This window comes from Panthera tigris, chromosome B2 (assembly GCF_018350195.1).
Source record: "Panthera tigris isolate Pti1 chromosome B2, P.tigris_Pti1_mat1.1, whole genome shotgun sequence".
NCBI lineage: Eukaryota > Metazoa > Chordata > Mammalia > Carnivora > Felidae > Panthera > Panthera tigris.
Window position 1 is genome coordinate 58,470,758 of NC_056664.1, and position 21,608 is coordinate 58,492,365.

At 34.5% G+C, this 21,608-nt stretch overlaps 1 protein-coding gene across 1 annotated transcript in view; it reads right to left on the reverse strand.

Moving 5' to 3' along the window:
- EYS (eyes shut homolog) overlaps nucleotides 1-21,608 on the reverse strand; it is a 1,764,056-nt gene that overhangs the window by 1,202,546 nt on the left and 539,902 nt on the right. Inside the window, 1 exon segment of the mRNA XM_042986616.1 lies at nucleotides 11,111-11,217. Coding sequence (XP_042842550.1) covers nucleotides 11,111-11,217 — 107 coding nt within the window.

Consider the following 21,608-nt stretch of genomic DNA (forward strand, 5'->3'; position numbering starts at 1 on the left):
ACTTTAAACATATGTAAGATTGAGGCTTTCTGCTATTGTTTCCAATGTCCATACAGTGAAGATTAAAGGTTTCCTCAGATAAAAAGCCATATAAACACAAATTTTGTCCAATCTGGTTTCTTTTGTTTTTGGGTTGACTCCACTCCAATTTCTACCTGCTTTTAGTCACTCATCAGTGCCTTCAAATAGTTGTTTTTATAATTCGTGCAGGGTTTACAATTGCCATCTGAGGAATGGCTTGTTTATATAGTGGTACCATTACTAGAAGTCTCCAGGATTAATTTTTGCCTTTTTTGTGTGAGTCCTCCTAAGTCCACTTTATCTGAAAACTCTGGTAATTGTCAAAATAAAATATTCACTGCATGCAGTCTTTTCTAACTCCTTTGTTCTCGTTCATCTCTATGCTTCTTCTCCCTTAAACCAACCTCCCACTGCTATTGTCTTCCCAACCTTGTCACACCGTATACCTTTTACAATGAACAACCTTCCTATATTATTTATTGAACATACCTTCTACCTTCCTTCTCCATTAAAACCTTCCCCATTATACTGCTTTTAGCCCTCTAAGGGCAGGAATTTTTCCTATACCACTTAAACTTCAGAGTCAAGAAGTGGGACTGAATTACCCTTATAACTCATTGGTGCACAAAAACATATAGTTTTCTCTGTATTTCCTCAATTCCTGGTTAATCCAACTCACTTCTTCTCTCTGCCTCCTTTTCAGCTATTGAGGACTGATGGGGAAATATCACACAGATTTGAATACTGATGCCAACATAAATTTGCTTCACATTCTCATTTAATCCATTTATCCCCCATCCTTCATTCAACACCACCATCAACAACTAGCGATTTCTTATGAAACTTTTCTTATGAAGGTCTTCAAGGCCTTCTAATAATTATTTTTCTGGACCATATTTACACCCGGCTGTCCAAAAAATACTTGACACTTTCTTCCCATTCCTTCCTAATAGAAACCCTCTCTTCTATTGTTTCACATTGTTTATTCCCTTCTCTATCCATTCTTTATATTTTAGTCTTCCTTAGTGCCTATCCCAAGAATTCTTTCCTTGTCATTCTATCCATTTCTTCCAGATGTCTTAGTAAACTATAGGCTTTTTACTCTCTACTGTGCTTTAGACACACATATTAGGATTATTTAAGGGAGACTTCTACTTTAATAATTTATTGTCTGACAAACTCAGTATGTTTGAAGCTCTGCTGATTTCTCTCTTCATTAAACAGGCTTCTTCTATCTCTGTGGCCCCAGAGCAATAATTCATTTATCTACCCTGGGATGCTGAGCATATTTTTTTTTCTCACTTCACACATCTGAACATCATAAAAGCCTATCCTGTTTGGTTTCTCACCTAAATTATCTTCTGAAATTGTCTAGTTACCTAAAGTTTTGTTTCCATGTCTATACTTTAGATAATAGCTTGATTACTACAAGCACCTAAATTTTTCCCTTCTTCTGGTATATAACGCTTCTATAAAAGAAAAACAAAAAGTGAAACTCCACTTTATAATCCTTCAAAATACGTATTTGATTACGTTTTTCCCAGATTAATTACTTGTCATTGGCCCTAGTATTCCTTAGATGGCATTAGTGATTTTGATGGTGCTTAATACTCTACCCTCATTGCTCTCAGGATAAATTTTGGCTGCACTGAATATCTTTGAGCCCTTCAAATTCCCATGCTTCCTTTTCCTTCAGCTTATTTTATTTTTTATTTTATTTTATTTTATTTTATTTTATTTTATTTTATTTTATTTTATTTTATTTTAAATTTATTCCTGGAATATTCATAGTACTTAGCTATCACAGTAGTTTAGAAATTAGCAACATGTAGTTCTTTCAACTTGAAGGAAAAAGTCCATTCTCCACATGCTGGGAAAGAGGTCATTGAAACATGTGGATAGATTTGATCAACCTAAAAGCATTTGAAAAGTGAAAAGGTAAAAGGTAAAGGAGTTGAGTACAACATGCTGGATAATACCAGAAATTAAAGGTGAGTCATACCCTAGGAAACAAGGAAGTTAAGAATTAAAAAAAAAATAGTGGTGTCATCATTTTCCAATTTTACAGAGTTGCTCCTCTGAAAATTTCAACTTAATTATAATTTTCCCTAATTGTTAGATTGTCAAGGGTACATTATTTCCCTTTGGTAATGTAAATCAAAACTGACTGGTATAAAATGTATGTTATAGCTAAGCATTTCTCTGACTCTGCCAGACCTGTCATTCTATCATTGCACATACTGGGTTACCCAGATGGGTTTGGAGTATGGGAGTATCTCTACAACATCTTGTTGATTAAACTCCACAGCGTGTTCCATATAATATGCTCATTCTTACAGTCAGTGACAGCAGTTTTTTCACTTGATATGTTATTTTTATAGAAATATCATCAAATATAATTATCCATACAAATGTAGTCTACAGGTTATAAAGAAATAAGGTAGGGGATGTCAAACTGATAAATAAGAAATATAATTAATTAGAAATTAATAGGAAATACAATTGAAATCATACAATTAAATAAATATGTGACCAAGATATTAAATACTGATGAATTCTAAAAATAGAGAAAGAAATTAATGTACAAATAGTACAAAGAAATATAATTATCCTCTACTCAGGTTCCCTATATTCTTGCTGTCTAAATGACCTCAGCATCTAATTATTTCTATCAGACTAAAGGTAATGATATAATCACCAAGAAGTTGAACATAATACTTGTTTTCAAACCAACGTGTACTCTGGTTTAAATTGCTATGAGAACAAATAGGAGACTAAATCATCAACATCAACTATTAAATGAATATTTTTTATTGTATTCTTATTATGAACTCAGTACCTTACAATTTGTCTGATTTGACCTCTGCAAAATAATTCCCATATTACTTTCATTAAAAGACTTAAATCAAGTTAACTTTTTGTTAATATACTCAACCAATCTGTAGTTGAGTTGAAGACATTTTTCGGCCAAAATATTCTGGTCTCCAAGAATGTTTAGTATAGCCGTGGACTGACTAGACTGGAGCATTTAATTACAGCATCCGTAGCTCCCCATTGTAGTTTCAACCAAGAATGACTGAGATATGGCCTGTGAAGGCTGAAAAACTAATTGCTCCATTATCTGTACTCTGGTCTTTTTCACTTCACAAGCACTTAAAAATATGTACTTAAATCTGCTTTCTAATTACAAGTTCCCATAACGGAGTGTCCTATCCGGAAAACAACATTATTATTCTAGCTTTCAACACACTTAGGCATTTTTATTTTGCTGAGTTTTCTTTCTTCTTTGTTTACTTTCTTTTGCAAACATGTTTAATGGCTAATTACCATTTCTGCTCTTTTATCTTAATTGCTACAAATTTAGGGACATGTGTCATTAAAGCTTCAGCAGATAAGACATTTGCTCAAACAATATTTCTATTCTACTTGTACATACGCAGCCTTATTAAAATGACATTCTTATTAGTTTAAGCACTTATTTTCTTGAGAACCAAACAGTAATTTACATCAAAGCCCTGTCCTCTTTGTATTAGATATTGGAAACTTTTATATTTTAGAAGTAAAGGCTAACAACTTAATTTTTGCCACCAAAACATGACAAAAATACAGACTATTGCTTTAACAATGATATATGCAACATTATTTTCTCCCAGGATTCCTTCATTTAATGAAATTCAATATGCAAATGGTTCATTTTATGAATTATACAATCAACAGTTTTGTTAGTTGCAAGTATATATACACCTAACATTTTGGATTTATCAATCATACTTTTCTTTTTTATTAAAAAATTTTTTAATGTTTTATTTTTGAGACACACAGAGCATGAGTGGGGAAGGGGCAGAGAGAGAGGGAGACACAGAATTCGAAGCAGGCTCCAGGCGCTGAGTTGTCAGCACAGGCACAGAGCCCAATGTGGGCTCGAACCCAGGATTGGTGAGATGGCCTGAGCTGAAGTCTGACGCTTAACTGACTGAGCCACCCAGGCACCCCATCAATCATACTTTCCTATAGAGAATTACATTAACTTAATACAGCTCAAAGTATCATTAATGTGTAATAGGCAATTTGAGAGTTGTGGTCTTTGTCAGCTACTTAGAAAACACTCCCAATTCTGAGATGGACTGCCTGTTTAAGTGCTTTATTGGTAAGAAGTGCACTGGCTGAGTCTGTCAGCAGCAATTTTCATTATAGTTAGCCAGCTTCAGCTTTTCTTTACTTGAATTATATTTCGAGGATATAACTTCTAGAATTTAGAATTGTTGATTGGGTAAGGGCTACATTATTAGTTTGCACTGATTATATTTTTTAAACAAAGAGTAATAACTGGAATTTATAAAACATGACCTCATACACAATTGCAATTAATTCTGGAGGAAAGACAAGTAAGTATACATACACAGAGCAAAAGATAACACTTTGAGGAATTATTTATTCCTAGTTATCCCATACACGGAAACATAAAAACCAATACTTAGTACATTTTTCACAACAAGATAAATTATTATTACTGATTTCTTTTTGGCAGTGTTGGGCATAGAGGGTTTTAGTAGAGGGTGTGCCAGTAAGCAATGATAGGCTGTGACAACAGACTAGTTAATGAAGAGTGCTCATTGTGAATGACTGACTTGTATCTTCTTGCTTTAATTAAAATATAAAACTGTGGTATCCAAACATGTAGAATATGTATATAGTCCATATCTTGTTTTCTTATATGAAAATACCAGGTTTTCTTTAAACTTTTTAAATGTTTATTCATTTTTGAGAGAGAGAAAGGGAGAGAAAGCATGAGCAGGGGAGGGACAGAGAGAGAGGGAGACAGAATCTGAAGCAGGCTCCAGGCTCTGAGCTGTCAGCACAGAGCCCCATGTGGAGTTCAAACCCATGAACTGAGAGATCATGATGTGACTTGAAGTTGGCCGCTTAACCAACTGAGCCACCCAGGATCTCTAAGCATTAAGTTCCCTTGATGGAAATCATAATTACCTCTATTAGAGAAGGTGAAAACCCATTTGCATTTATTAAAATACTCTGTTCATTGCTGAAGAAAATTTTGGTTCACTGTAAACAGAAAACAAAATAATAATGCCCTTTATGTCTGAAGGAAATCCATTTTTGATGTTTACTTGCTAAGTTAACTTCCTAAGACTAGAACTTGGAAGGGAGCCTAGATTAAATAAAAACTAACCACCAGCTAACTCTAGTGGATGAACACCTCATGAAAAAAGAATTGTTGTATTAATGACTTTATTATCCATCTTTATGTTTTCTTTAAAAAAAGAGAGAGGATTGTATAGATTTCAAAATTGATACATAGCATTAATAATATGTGTGAAACCTGCACTCTTTAAGGAACATCTGTAATTATAATGCTAGAAAATAACATGAATAAAAACACTGTATTGTTCAGCTTTCCAGAAGTAATTATACAAAGATTTTTTCTAATTATTTCTATTGTCCCCATAAATAGACTATATAATCACAATCTACTTTTTGGATAAATTCCTTTCTTTGCTATATGTTTTAATAAGTTATAACTAGCAATGAAATATAACTTCTGCAAATGGCAAAATGTTTGAACCAGGGTATATTCTTAAACACTCAAAGGACATCGATCTTACAAATCCACATATTTGGTTAATAGAAACTGTACATATTTTTTAAATTTAAAAAAAAGGTCTTATAATTTATAAATTCTTAATATGTATATTATTTTTCTGGCATCAATTTTTACGAAAATAAAAAATCATATTAATCTGAGATAGTAGAACAGAATTATATCCTTCCTATAAAAGACAACATTTTGTACATTACTTTAACAAAATATATATTAGTACAAAAAAAGAACCAATAAATAACACTTGGGAGTATACCAACAGAAAGCTACAACACATAGTTTATAAAATAGCTTATTGTTTAAGCATTTTCTACAGCAAAGGTGAGTAAATGTTTTCTGAAGTGGTCAAACAATAAATAATTTAGGCGTGATAGGCAAAGAGTGCATACACTCTTGAAGTTACGGCTGAAGCCATCAACAGTAAAATGAATGAGTGTGATATTTACAAAATAGGGAGGGGACTGGACTTTTCCCACCTGGGGGCATAGTTTCTTAAACCATCTACTCAATACAAGTAACCTCACTGACTTGATGAATCAACTAAATATTTTTTTCCAACTAAATCTTATAATTTCAATGCATTTTGCTAAAGTTTCATTATTTCTTAATAATATTTTATTTCTTTTTGAAACAGGTTGCAAAATTGCTAACAAACTTAATCAGAGAATAAATAATTACAAATTTAAAAAGAAGAAATTTTAGGGGCTCCTGGATGGCTCAGTCTAAGTGTCTGACTTCGGCTCAGGTCATTATCTCAAAGCTTGTGAGTATAGGGCCACATGTGGGGCTCTGTGCTAACAGCTCAAAGCCTGGAGCCTGCTTCAGATTGTCTCCCTCTCTCTCTGCCCCTCCCCGACTTGCTCTCTCTCTCTCTCTCTCTCTCTCTCTCTCTCTCTTTCCCTTTCTCTCAAAAATAAATGAACATTAAAATTTTTTTAAAGAAAAAAAGAAAAAACTATATGTATATTTCCTATAGAAATTATTCATAACTGTATTACACAGACATGTTTTTCAAAAAATATATTCATTCATGGGATTTGAAAATTCCAGTGAAATTTTGAAGGAAGTGTTTATGAGGATGAAAGCACTAATTTTTAGTATAAATAATGCTAGTTGCTGAAACACACACACACACACAGACTATTGATCTTAATGGCTTACCACAATAAAAATTTTTATGCTTTCTGTGCACTCAGTATAAGGGGGATATTTCTGACCCATGGACATCTTTCTACAGGGGATTTAGGGACCTATGCTTTTCTATCTTCTGATCCTTCTTTCTTCCAATTTTTTAGACATCTCACTTCCAACAAGAATGGAGAAGAATAAAGGGAACAAAAGACTTTTAGGACATTTTTATGGACCAGAGTACAAGATTAAAACTTCCATCCATTTTCTATTGGTTCTGACCATTCACACGGTCCCAAATATGTGAAAGATAATTAAGCTTATGCCAAAAGCAAAGGAAAAAGTGGGACAAGAAGCTAGGTTTTGTAAAACAAGGCAAACTTTCTAGCAGACGGATGTATACTAATATAAAGTGAAATAAAAATTGTGAAAAATGTATTTTTGACAGTATAGTATATTTGTACTATTATAAATTATATTACATGTCATTATTATGAGAAAAATTATTATATTCATTATTGGGAACATTCATTTTATAATAGTTTAACTTCATTTTTGCTTAAGTTTTATTTATGCCTTTGTGTTAAAATCCCTTGAACATTTTAATATGTTTTACAAATTTAAGGCACTGCTATTAACTGAAGAATTCTTTCCTTCATTATTTTTAGTGAATTACAATACATGACAAGGTGAAATCATATATGATTAACTAAAATGACTATTTGTTTTAAATATTTTCTGTTTTCTTTATAAATTATTTGAATCAGAAATTATTTATTTGCAGTCACTTATTTTGTGACTTTTTAAATGTTTAGCATAGTTTTAAATTTACTGAACAGTCACAAAGATAGTTCAGAGGGTATTGTACACTCTGCAACCAGTTTCCACTATTATTAATAACTGACCTTAGTATGGTACATTTGTCACATTAGCCAACATGGTACATCATTATTAACCAAAGTCCAAATTTTATTTGGATTTCTTAAACTAATGTCTTTTTCTTTTCCAGAATCCAATCCACAATACCACATTTAGTACTCATGCTTCTTTAGGCTCCTTTGACTTTGAAAATTTTTCAGACTTTCCTTTTTTTTTAATAGAAGTATAGTTGACATATGATATTATATTAGTTTCAGGTATGCAACATAGTGATTCAACATTTGTATACACTATGAAATGTTCACCTCCATAAGTGTAGCGACCATCTGTCACCCTATAGTTACTGTAATATTATATACCCTATGCTGTATACCACTTTTTAAAAATTTTTTTGAATGTTTCTTTATTTTTGATAGAGAGAGAGAGAGAGAGAGACAGAGCATGAGTGGGGGAGGGGCAGAGAGAGAGGGAGACACAGAATCCGAAGCAGGCTCCAGGCTCCGAGCTGACAACACAGAGCCCTACGCGGGGCTTGAACTCACAGACCGCGAGATCATGACCTGAGCCCAAGACGGACGCTCAACTTACTGAGCCACCCACCCACCCCTGTATACCACTTCTTTATCCATTTATTTATGAAGGAGACTTCCTATGTTTCCATATCTTAGTTAATTTAAATAATGTTTCAATGAACACAGGAGTGTGTATATCTCTGCATTAGTGTTTTCATTTTCTTTGGATAAATACCCAGAAGTAGAATTGATGGACTGTATGGTAGTTTTATTTTTAACTTTTTGTGGAATTTCCATATTGTTTTCCAGAGAGGCTGCACCAATTTATAATCCCACCAACAGTGCACGAGGGCTCACTTTTCTCCATATCCTTGCTGACTCCTGTTATTTCTTCTCTTCTTGACATGAGGCAATCTAACAGATGTGAGTGATACCTCATTGTGGTTTTGATTTGCATTTCCCTGATGATTAGTGATACTATCTTTTCATGTGTCTGTATGTCTTCTTTGGAAAAGTGTCTTTTCAGGTCTCCTGCCCCTTTTTTAACTGCACTTTTTGATTGTTTGGTGTTGATCTGTATGAGTTCTTTATATATTTTGGCTATTAACTGCTTGTCAGATATATCATTTGCAAATACATTCTCCCATTCAGTAGGCTGCCTTTTCATTTGATGAGTTCCTTAAGGAAAACTGACAAGTTACCTGCAAACAACTGGACTACTTTCTTACATGGTATACAAAAGTAAATGCAAAATCAATTCAAGACTTAAACATAAGACCTGAAACCATACAATTCCTAAAAGAAAAACAGGCAAACCCATAGAAATCAGTAATAGGTATAAGTTTTTTGTATCTGTGTCCTCTGGCAAGGTCAGCAATAGCAAAAATAAATAATTGTGACTATACCAAACTAAAAATCTTTTGCACAGACTTTCCTTGTTTTTGATGACCTTGACAGTTTAAAGAGTACTGTCAGGGGTTTTGTAGAACTGAAACTTGTCTGATGATTTTAGCATGATTAAACTGGGGTAAAGTGTTTTTAAAACGAAAATAACGAAGATAAAGTGTCATTCTCATTACTTCATATCAAATGTTTATGTTATTAACATGACTTAGCACTGTTGATGTTAACTTTTATCACTTGGCTGAGGTAGTGTTTATCAGATTTCTCCACTGTAAAGTAACTCTTCCCAACCCCCATTTCCTTGCTCTATATAGTTTGAAAGGTGGTCATTACCTGCAGCCCAAACTTAAGAGGTAGGAAGTTATGTTCTATCTCCTTGAGTGCAAAGTATCTACATAAATTATTTGGAATTATTCTGTATAGAAAATGTGTCTATTATTCCCATTCATTTATTCATCAATCATTTATTTTTTTTCTCAGTAGGGACTCATGGATATTTATTCTATATTTTGGGTAATAACTCATTATTCCTTTATTTTCTTGCTCAAATTATTCTAGTTTTGTTCATCAGGAGTCCCTTGGGTTGGCTCATATGGCCCTTTGACACACTCTCATACTTTTGTTTTTTAAGTACTTCATTGCTTTTCGGCATTACAAGATTCTCCACACTCATTTGTACTTTCTGTGTTTATGCCTAGAATCACCTAGATCTCTAAAGAGATACAGATCCTTTTATTGGAAAATGGTTTGAGAAAGTAAGATCTAGGTACTGGTCAAACTTTTTATTTTTAAAATGAAATCTATAACTTAGTTTATACAGATACAAAATATTTGAAATTTGTCAGCAGGCATATTTGTTCATTAATAATTATAGGAAGAACTAAGAAAATTAGGTACAATATTTAAAAATATTTAAACCAATTGTATTTAGTTGAACAGTGTGATAGCTATTTTTGTGTGTCAATTTGACTAGACCACAGGTTGCCCAGATTAAACATTCTTTCCAGTGTATCTGTGATGGTGCTTCCTGGTGATATCAGCATTTGAATCAGTAGACTCACTAAAGCAGATTACCCTTCCCAAACTGGCTAGGCAGCATCCAATCTGTTGAGGGCCTGAGTAGCACAAAAACCAAACAAAGGGAGGACTTGCTCCTTTTCTGCCTACCAGCTGAACTGGTGCATTGGTTTCTTCTGTCCTTGGACTGGAATTTATACCATCTGTTTTCCTAGTTCTCATGCCTTTTAATTCAAAACTATAACTTTTAATTCAAGACTATAACCAATGGCTCTCCTAGGTCTCTGGCTTGCAGACAACGGATCATGAAACTTTTCATCCTCCCTAATTTTATAAGCCAATTCCTCATAATGAATTGCTGTAATGCATACATATAGATAGATAAATAGATAGATAGGTAGGTAGGTAGATAGCTCTCCCATTGGTTCTGTTTCTCTAAAGAACACTGGCTAATTTAGTTTTCAAATTCCGTATCTTACAAAAAGATACTGAAGTCCAAGGAAGTATCCAGTGATTTACTTTCTATATACTAGTTTCCTTTCTATATACAATAATTTACAAAATTTATAATTTATAATTTATAAGGCAAAGCATAAATTTATTTAGTTTTTGAAAATAATTATAACTCCATTACTAAAGCTAAAGAAATATTGTGAAAGTTTAAACCAAATAAAAAGTATCTATTAATGGATTACTAACCTTGACAATTTCATGAGAAATTGAGTTAATAGGAAAAAATTCTTAAAACATGATAGACTGGTACTACAGTCGTTACTTTTCACTTTATCATTTGGTTGTATCGGTGGCCTTTCCAATAGAGAAATAAGAAACTCGGCTGTTTTAGTGGATGTAAACAAAGCTCATTTCACTCCAGTTTCTGCCTAAGGGATAATTGGTTGGTCACTTTAGAAGCTGACTTTAAAAAAAAGAAGGACTAATAATGTCGGAAGACTGAAATGAGTTCAAATAAGAGACAGAAATGCTTTTTAAAGTTAATTATGTTTGCTTTTCCTTTTCCCTTGGTGTTCATTACCTTTAAATGGAGCCACACACTGGCCAAAGTAATTACCAGGTTGGTCAATGCAGGTGATTCCCTTCTTGCACAGATATGAAGCACTCATATCTGCATCTATTTCACATCTTAAATCTTTGAAAAAAATAATTAAAAGATTTTAAGTTTTAATAAGGCAAGCAGGTGCCAGGTTATAATTCTTAAAATTGCCCAAATCTTTTAATCCATTGGGGGTGATAATCTGAAACTAAAATTGTCAGATAAGAATGCCACATATATTAGTGTCAGAATCCATTCATTTCACCTTACAAACCTTGTTACAAACTGCAACAACTTCTCTTGGAATTACTAAATGCAGACTAATCTCCTCTGAATTGGTAGGTATTCAAAGTCTCTTTAGATATGAAAAATTTATCTTCTGCTTTGGAGTCTAGAGGTGGAATAGATATTTCAAGTTATTGGGATGCAAATCAAATGTTAGTCTAAGGGCAATAAAAAAAGAAACAAAAAAAAATACTAGCGAATCAATACCATCCTTATGTATGTCCCCTAGGGTTAAATGTTCTCTACAAGGCACAGTTGTCAAATGTTACTAACCAATAAAGCCAGAGGGACACAAGGATTTGAATTTATCCATGAACTTTGTAGACGTAATGTTATGGAGGCAGAGTGATGAATCACATTGCTTTTGATTAATTTCACATAGCAGGTCTATATGGAAGGAAAACAAATCAGAAGTATTCATTAACTGTATATCTAACCTTAACATTATTATTTCTTTTTTAAAGCAATCTCTACACCCAGTGCAGGGCTCAAACTCACAACCCTGAGATCAACAGTCACATGTTCTACCGACTGAGCCAGCCAGGTACCCCTTCACCTTTCCTTTTAACTAGCTCTATAGTGCAGATTTTCCCTTAATGTTTCACTTAGAATTTGTGTTGCTAAAACTGACCTTTCATATTATGTCCTTGGATTGTTTGTTGATTTGCAATGTGTTGAAAGCATAGCCTAAACTGACACTGAATTGATTCTTAAGACTTTTTTGTTTTTTTAATTTTTTTTAAATCTTTATTTATTTTTGAGAGAGAGAGAGAGCACATGGGCTCCTGGGGGATGGGCAGAGAGAGAGAGAGAACAGAGGATCCAAAGTGGGCTCTGTGCTGACAGCAGAGAGCCCGACCAGGGCTTGAACTCATGAACCATGAGATCATGACCTGAGCCAAAACTGAAGTTGCACACTGGATGGACTGAGCCACCCAGGCACCCTGATTCTTAAGACTTTTGATAGCTATTTTTTTTTTCCTATTTTGAACAAGATTAGAAAAATTGGCATTGACACATAACACATGGTGTTCACAAATTAGATCAATGGAAGTCTTTCTAATATTCTTAAATGTTTTTCTCTAAAATAGTGAAATAAATCTGGGCTGGAGAAAAATTAATGGAATAGATATTTAAATAGGAAATAGCATACCTAACTAAATAGAAAAGCTATTTATATTATTATTATCACTGACAAAATATTAAGTGAAAATAGGACATTAGAACATCAAGGTTAAACTGAGGAAAAAGTGAAAATTAAAAATAATAGTATGAGTAAATAAATACTTTGTTTAAATCTTAAAATATTTATTTGGTAATTCTCCTTATGAATCAACAGAAAAACAGCACTTTTTTTTTTTTTTTTTTAATTTTTTTTTTTCAACGTTTTTTATTTTTTTTTTTATTTTTGGGACAGAGAGAGACAGAGCATGAACGGGGGAGGGGCAGAGAGAGAGGGAGACACAGAATCGGAAACAGGCTCCAGGCTCCGAGCCATCAGCCCAGAGCCCGACGCGGGGCTCGAACTCACGGACCGCGAGATCGTGACCTGGCTGAAGTCGGACGCTTAACCGACTGCGCCACCCAGGCGCCCCAAAACAGCACTTTTTAAAACCTTGTGAGAGAAAAACAGCACATTTAAAAACCTTGGTTTGTTCCTTGTAGTTGGGAATATGCCAAAATTTACCTCTCCAAAAGACTCTTTTTGCTCTGTCTCATACAATTTTAAAAAATTATCTTGAGTTTTTGTTGATGATAAATAGTACGTTAAGTTTTTAATAAGTGGCCACACTATCTGGATATGGTCATTCTTAAAGTCAACCACATAAAACCAGTTTCTCAAATTCAATAGAATAAATAGCTGTTTCATTCACGATTTTCAAAACAAATTTGACTTTCTCATTGCTTAAAGATTGTGCAGTGTTTTTACTTTTAAATCAGTCACATAAGAATAGAATTAGGAAGAGGTTTGGAGAGCTAGATTTTGAACAACATTTTGGCTTGCAATCATGCTTGTTTGACAGTATTTGCTTGCATATAAAATATTGAGAGTCTTACTACTTCTTCTAATATTGAAAAACAAAGGTCTATTATTAGAGTTTCCCCTAAGGTAAATAAAAAGAACATAAATATTTAAAAACTTAAACAGCTCTTATCAAAATAAGTGATAAATATTGACAAAGGTCCCTGTAAGAGTTACCCCAGTAACAGAATGGAATGTGGTATGCAAGGAAATGTTACAAGTTTTAAATAAGTGTAATGGACTTAGCGTTGATAAATCTCCTAAAAAACACTGGTTGACTTACAAAGACAAAAAAATATTCACTCAACACTGCACATACCTGTTTCTGTGATTATGTGAAAATGCAGTAAAATAATCCAAGTAGATATTATATATTCAAATGTTCTCACGGAAAAAGAAACTAATATGCATGTCTATTAGATGAATTGTTTCTTCTAAAAATAAGGACTTATTTCCACCTCAAATTAACCTTCAGTTATCCCAGTTTTGCTTAGCATGTGTGCCTACCTTGAAATCCATTCGGACACAGGCAGCTGAAGGTGCTGTAAAGATCAACACATTTGCACAGGCCTCACTTAGGCACTGATCTACCTCAATCTCACAGTTATTATTTAGAAACAAGCCAAGGATCACTTCATTATAAATGTGTCACTGATGCAACTTGCAGCTAAATCTAAGACTAAGTTCAGAAATATGAGACTCCCAACTTGTCTGCAAAAAATTTGCATTGCTTAATGCTATCAACTAGATATTTACTCTTTCTTTTTTTGTTTTGTTGTGACTGAAAAGCTGTGGCTTTACTTTCATTTCAATGAATCCAAGAGAATTCAAAATGTACATTATTTCCTTAAATTAAACACATACATGACTGTGTTTGATATGACTGTATAATGTTAACCAAACTGACTTTCCTTCAAACCAGGCCATTATACACAATTGAGTCCTGCATGCAATTCTTTAAAAACAAAACAAAAACAAAAACTATGACCATCTCAGCTTCTTGTTTCATTAAGTTACTGCTGGTCTGCAAACTGGCCCCCGTATATGGATGGCAAAAAGAGACCGAAGAAAAGAAGTAGACCACTTCAGATGGGTAGGTGGTAAGTTTATTAATAAAAGGAACTTACATACAAGGCCTGTCTTGGGCTGCCGCAAGACCAATAGATTTCTGCATCCACCCACCAGAATCTCAAGTTTATTTATAGTCTATAACTTGGGTCAGTCATTTATTCAGTACAGATAATCTCAATAGTACCTTCCTCCTTCAAGGTTATGTCCTTAACACAGCTCCCAGTGTGAGAATAGTGGGTGGCATGTATATTCTAAGGACAGAGGAGGGTGTAAGAAGCCTCCAAATGTCCAGTTAACACACGAGGGTCAACAGGCAGTCACATCCTCTCAGTAATATCCTTCAACAATTACTGTAAACTAAATTAATTTTCATAGTCACAAATTACTTTCGACAGTTTCTAAGTAAAAAGGTATGTTTTTTTTTTCAAAATCATTTAAGGAAAGATGTAGTGGAATGTGTCTATCATTTATTTGCACTATTCATCCTCTGAACTTCCTTTTGCATCTGGATAATTAACTACTTAATGATTCTTTAATAAAAGTTAGAGACCACTTCTCATAATAGAAGGTGAAAATGCAAGATATATCTTTCCCAGTCTCAGTTATCCCAAAATGTGGGTATGCAACCCAAAGTGGGCTAATATATCCAGGACCCACCATGGAATTTGAATGTAAGCTGGTGACAAAAATAAACAGGAATGGAGAACTCATTTGTTTTGCAGGTGGCAAAATTAGGACAACCATACCAATTTTCAAGGACTACTGAAAACACTGCTTCAGTGTTATCTAGTGTCAATGCCCATCCCTACTGACATTGTGTTCATATGTGATGTTGCCTTATCTGCTGTCTAGACTCTCTCATTTGTGCCTATTTTCCAGATCTGATTCTAAATGCTCCTATAGGTCCTACATGTAATGTTCTTTGAATAATCTCTAACTTAAATCATTTTCGTGTTAAACCACCCTGAGTATACTTCTAATACCCACAATGAATAACTCCATTAGCGGTATGTATAACAATTTGTTTTTGCCATTATTATTACTTATATTTCAATTTTATAGATAAAGCAACTAGGGGAAAACCTAAAAAGAATTAATGAGAAGATTCACCTTTCACAGTGGAGAACCAATAACTAGTATCTCTAATTCACAAAACTCAAAAGAGCAAAGACATTTTTTTCAATGAGCAAATAAGGCATAATAGAATAAAATAAGGAACTATTTAAAAATGTTTGTCTCTAGCAGACTTGAAGGTAGAGAATCTGTTGTTTTTTACTGAAAGTCATTTTGATTTTATTTAGCATGTTCAATGCTCAATTTGTTTTTTTGTTTGTTTTTAAATATTGTAACAATTTATTTTTTAAATTTTTTTTAATGTTTATGTATTTTTGTGAGAGAGACAGAGAGAGAGACAATGGGAGAGAGATGGAGCATGAGTGGGAGAGGGTCAGAGAGGGAGACACAGAATCTGAAGCAGGCTCCAGGCTCTGGGCTGTCAGCACAGAGGCAGACATGGGGCTCAAACTCATGAGCCATGAGATCATGACAGAAGCCAAAGCTTGACACTTTGACTGAGCTACCCAAATGCCCCAATATTGTAACAATTTCAATAACCTTCTAAGAAAATATCCTATCTGTCATGAAATACCTGAATTTAAATGGACGAGTATATATAAGGTTAGTGTGAAGTTCATAAAAATGCCTAGTTCTGTGACTATCATTAGGTAAGCTAGGATATATGGTTCTTAATTTTATAATCAAAACAACAAAAAAGTTAAATCTCAATTTTCTATTGTGCTATATATAAAGTTTTCAGTGTTATATGCAGCCACGATTCAGATTCTGTGAATCATTCAATTATGCAAAAGAGATTTTGTAGTTAATTCTAAAAAACCCACTTTCCATATTTTGAAGCTAATTTATAATCAGTACCTCTACCTTAATAAGATATTTGAATGAGAGAATAGTATTTTTCTACAAAAATAATCATATAGCACCAGAAATATGGATTTAAGAAGAGAAAAATAAATGCAAAGAAAAATACATTTCATTAGGAAAAGTTAAAAGCTAATGAATTGTGATATATCCTTATCAATCTCTTATAAATTTGAAAAAATATATATATCAGTTTGTTTATAAATAAACTGAGAGCTTGAAGGTGGCATTTCTATTCAACTCAGTTATAGATACACTAGCTAATATGCCAAAGAGAGCATGATTTCCATTTCACAAAGAGAAGAAAAGATTGCTTCCTTTAACTGTGAAAAAATGTTTTATTGAGTTTCTGTGCATCTCTTTCCTGCTATTATTTTAGAAACAAGGGATTTTCAGAGAAAAGCTGGAAGTGATGTTCTCTAAAATTACCTATTTTGGTGTATGGTTTATGTATCTACAGATCAAACCAGCTGGGTCACAATTACACAGTGCTTACATCTACTCACTTCTGTAATCCCTATAGCAACATGAGGCAGGCACTGTTCTTCTTCTTTTTTTTTTTTTTTTTTCTTTACTAATATAAGCATTTTATTTTATTTTATTTTATTTATTTTTTTTCCAATATATGAAGTTTATTGTCAAATTGGCTTCCATACAACACCCAGTGCTCATCCAAAAAGGTGCCCTCCTCGATACCCATCACCCACCCTCCCCTCCCTCCCACCCCCCATCAACTCTCAGTTTGTTCTCATTTTAAAGAGTCTCTTCTGCTTTGGCTCTCTTCCACTCTAACCTCTTTTTTTTTTTCTTCCCCTCCCCCATGGGTTTCTGTTAAGTTTCTCAGGATCCACATAACAGTGAAAATATATGGTATCTGTCTTTCTCTGTATGGCTTATTTCACTTAGCATTACACTCTCCAGTTCCATCCATGTTGCTACAAAGGGCCATATTTCATTCTTTCTCATTGCCATGTAGTACTCCATTGTGTATATAAACCACAATTTTTTTAATCCATTCATCAGTTGATGGACATTTAGGCTCTTTCCATAATTTGGCTATTGTTGAGAGTGCTGCTATAAACATTGGGGTACAAGTGCCCCTATGCATCAGTACTCCTGTATCCCTTGGGTAAATTCCTAGCAGTGCTACTGCTGGGTCATAGGGTAGGTCTATTTTTAATTTTTTGAGGAACCTCCACACTGTTTTCCAGAGTGGCTGCACCAATTTGCATTCCCACCAACAGTGCAAGAGGGTTCCCGTTTCTGCACATCCTCGCCAGTATCTATAGTCTCCTGATTTGTTCATTTTGGCCACTCTGACTGGCGTGAGGTGATATCTGAGTGTGGTTTTGATTTGTATTTCCCTGATGAGAAGTGACGTTGAGCATCTTTTCATGTGCCTGTTGGCCATCCGGATGTCTTCTTTAGAGAAGTGTCTTTTCATGTTTTCTGCCCATTTCTTCACTGGGTTGTTTTTCGGGTGTGGAGTTTGGTGAGCTCTTTATAGATTTTGGATACTAGCCCTCTGTCCAGTATGTCATTTGCAAATATCTTTTCCCATTCTGTTGGTTGACTCTTAGTTTTGTTGGTTGTTTCCTTTGCTGTGCAGAAGCTCTGTATCTTCATGAGGTCTCAGTAGTTCATTTTTGCTTTTAATTCCCTTGCCTTTGGGGATGTGTCAAATAAGAAATTGCTACGGCTGAGGTCACAGAGGTCTTTTCCTGCTTTCTCCTCTAGGGTATTGACGGTTTCCTGTCTCACATTCAGGTCCTTTATCCATTTTGAGTTTATTTTTGTGAATGGTGTGAGAAAGTGGTCTAGTTTCAATCTTCTGCATGTTGCTGTCCAGTTCTCCCAGCACCATTTGTTAAAGAGACTGTCTTTCTTCCATTGGATGTTCTTTCCTGCTTTGTCAAAGATTAGTTGGCCATACCTTTTTGGGTCTAGTTCTGGGGTTTCTATTCTATTCAATTGGTCTATGTATCTGTTTTTGTGCCAATACCATGCTGTCTTGATGATTACAACTTTGTAGTAGAGGCTAAAGTCTGGGATTGTGATGCCTCCTGCTTTGGTCTTCTTCTTCAAAATTACTTTGGCTATTCGGGGCCTTTTGTGGTTCCATATGAATTTTAGAATTGCTTGTTCTAGTTTTGAGAAGAATGCTGGTGCAATTTTGATTGGGATTGCATTGAATGTGTAGATAGCTTTGGGTAGTATTGACATTTTGACAATATTTATGCTTCCAATCCACGAGCATAGAATGTTTTTCCATTTCTTTATATCTTCTTCACTTTCCTTCATAAGCTTTCTATAGTTTTCAGCATACAGATCTTTTACATCTTTGGTTAGATTTATCCCTAGGTATTTTATACTTCTTGGTGCAATTGTGAATGGGATCAGTTTCTTTATTTGTCTTTCTGTTGCTTCATTATTAGTGTATAAGGATGCAACTGATTTCTGTACATTGATTTTGTATCCTGCAACTTTGCTGAATTCATGTATCAGTTCTAGCAGACTTCTGGTGGAGTCTATCGGATTTTCCATGTATAATATCATGTCATCTGCAAAAAGTGAAAGCTTCACTTCATCTTTGCCAATTTTGATGCTTTTGATTTCCTTTTGTTGTCTGATTGGTGATGCTAGAACTTCCAACACTATGTTAAACAACAGCGGTGAGAGTGGACATCCCTGTCGTGTTCCTGATCTCAGGGAAAAAGCTCTCAGTTTTTCCCCATTGAGGATGATGTTAGCTGTGGGCTTTTCATAAATGACTTTTATGATCTTTAAGTACATTCCTTCTATCCCGACTTTCTCGAGGGTTTTTATTAAGAAAGGTTGCTGAATTTTGTCAAAGGCCTTTTCTGCATTGATTGACAGGATCATATTGTTTTTATCTTTTCTTTTATTAATGTGATGTATCACATTGATTGATTTGCGAATGTTGAACCAGCCCTGCATCCCAGGAATGAATCCCACTTGATCATGGTGAATAATTCTTTTTATATGCTGTTGAATTCGATTTGCTAGTATCTTATTGAGAATTTTGCATCCATATTCATCAGGGATATTGGACTGTAGTTCTCTTTTTTTATTGGGTCTCTGTCTGGTTTAGGAATCAAACTAATGCTGGCTTCATAGAATGAGTCTGGAAGTTTTCCTTCCCTTTCTATTTTTTGGAATACCTTGAGTAGGATAGGTATTATCTCTGCTTTAAATGTCTGGTAGAACTCCCCTGGGAAGCCATCTGGTCCTGGACTCTGACTTGTTGGGAGATTTTTGATGACTGATTCAATTTCTTCTCTGGTATGGGTCTGTTCAAGCTTTCTATTTCCTCCTGACTGAGTTTTGGAAGGGTGTGGGTGTTTAGGAATTTGTCCATTTATTCCAGGTTGTCCAGTTTGTTGGCATATAATTTTTCATAGTATTCCATGATAATTGTTTGTATCTCTGAGGGACTGGTTGTAATAATTCCATTTTCATTCATGATTTTATCTATTTGGGTCATCTCCCTTTTCTTTTTGAGAAGCCTGGCTAGAGGTTTATCAATTTTGTTTATTTCTTCAAAAAACCAACTCTTGGTTTCGTTGATCTGCTCTACAGTTTTTTTAGATTCTATATTGTTTATTTCTGCTCTGATCTTTATTATTTCTCTTCTTCTGCTGGGTTTAGGCTGTCTTTGCTGTTCTGCTTCTATTTCCTTTAGGTGTGCTGTTAGATTTTGTATTTGGGATTTTTCTTGTTTCTTGAGATAGGCCTGGATGGCAATGTATTTTCCTCTCAGGACTGCCTTTGCTGCATCCCAAGGCGCTTGGATTGTTGTATTTTCATTTTCATTTGTTTCCATAAATTTTTTAATTTCTTCTCTAACTGCCTGGTTGACCAATTCATTCTTTAGTAGGGTGTTCTTTAACCTCCACATTTTTGGAGGTTTTCCAGACTTTTTCCTGTGGTTGATTTCAAGCTTCATAGCATTGTGGTCTGAAAGTATGCATGGTATGATTTCAATTCTTGTATACTTATGAAGGGTTGTTTTGTGACCCAGTATGTGATCTATCTTGGAGAATGTTCCATGTGCACTCGAGAAGACAGTATATTCTGTTGCTTTGGGATGCAGAGTTCTAAATATATCTGTCAAGTCCATCTAATCCAGTGTATCATTCAGGGCCCTTGTTTCTTTATTGACCATGTGTCTAGATAATCTATCCATTTCTGTAAGTGGAGTGTTAAAGTCCCCTGGAATTACCACATTCTTATCAGTAAGGTTGCTTATGTTTGTGAGTAATTGTTTTATATATTTGGGGGCTCCTGTATTCAGTGCATAGACACTTATAATTGTTAGCTGTTCCTCATGGATAGATCCTGTGATTATTATATAATGCCCTTCTTCATCTCTTGTTACGGCCTTGAATTTAAAGTCTAGTTTTTCTGATATAAGTATGGCTACTCCAGCTTTCTTTTGACTTCCAGTAGCATGATAAATAGTTCTCCATCCCCTCACTTTCAATCCTAAGTGTCCTCAGGTCTAAAATGAGTCTCTTGTAGACAGCAAATAGATGGGTCTTGTTTTTTTAACCATTCTGCTACCCTATGTCTTTTGGTTGGCGCATTTAGTCCATTTACATTCAGTGTTATTATAGAAAGATATGGGTTTAGAGTCATTGTGATATCCATAGATTTCATGTTTGTAGCGATGTCTCTGGTACTTTGTCTCACAGAATCCCTCTTAGGATCTCTTGTAGGGCTGGTTTAGTGGTGACAAATTCCTTCAGTTTTTGTTTGGGAAGACCTTTATCTCTCCTTCTATTCTAAATGACAGACTTGCTGGATAAAGGATTCTCGGCTGCATAATTTTTCTGTTCAACACATTGAAGATCTCCTGCCAATCCTTTCTGGCCTGCCAAGTTTCAGTAGAGAGATCGGTCACGAGTTTTATAGGTCTCCCTTTATATGTTAGGGCACGTTTATCTCTAGCTGCTTTCAGAATTTTCTCTTTATCCTTGTATTTTGTCAGTTTCACTATGATATGTCGTGCAGAAGATTGATTCAAGTTATGTCTGAAGGGAGTTCTCTGTGCCTCTTGGATTTCAATGCCTTTTTCCTTCCCCAGATCCGGGAAGTTCTCAGCTATTATTTCTTCAAGTACACCTTCAGCACCTTTCCCTCTCT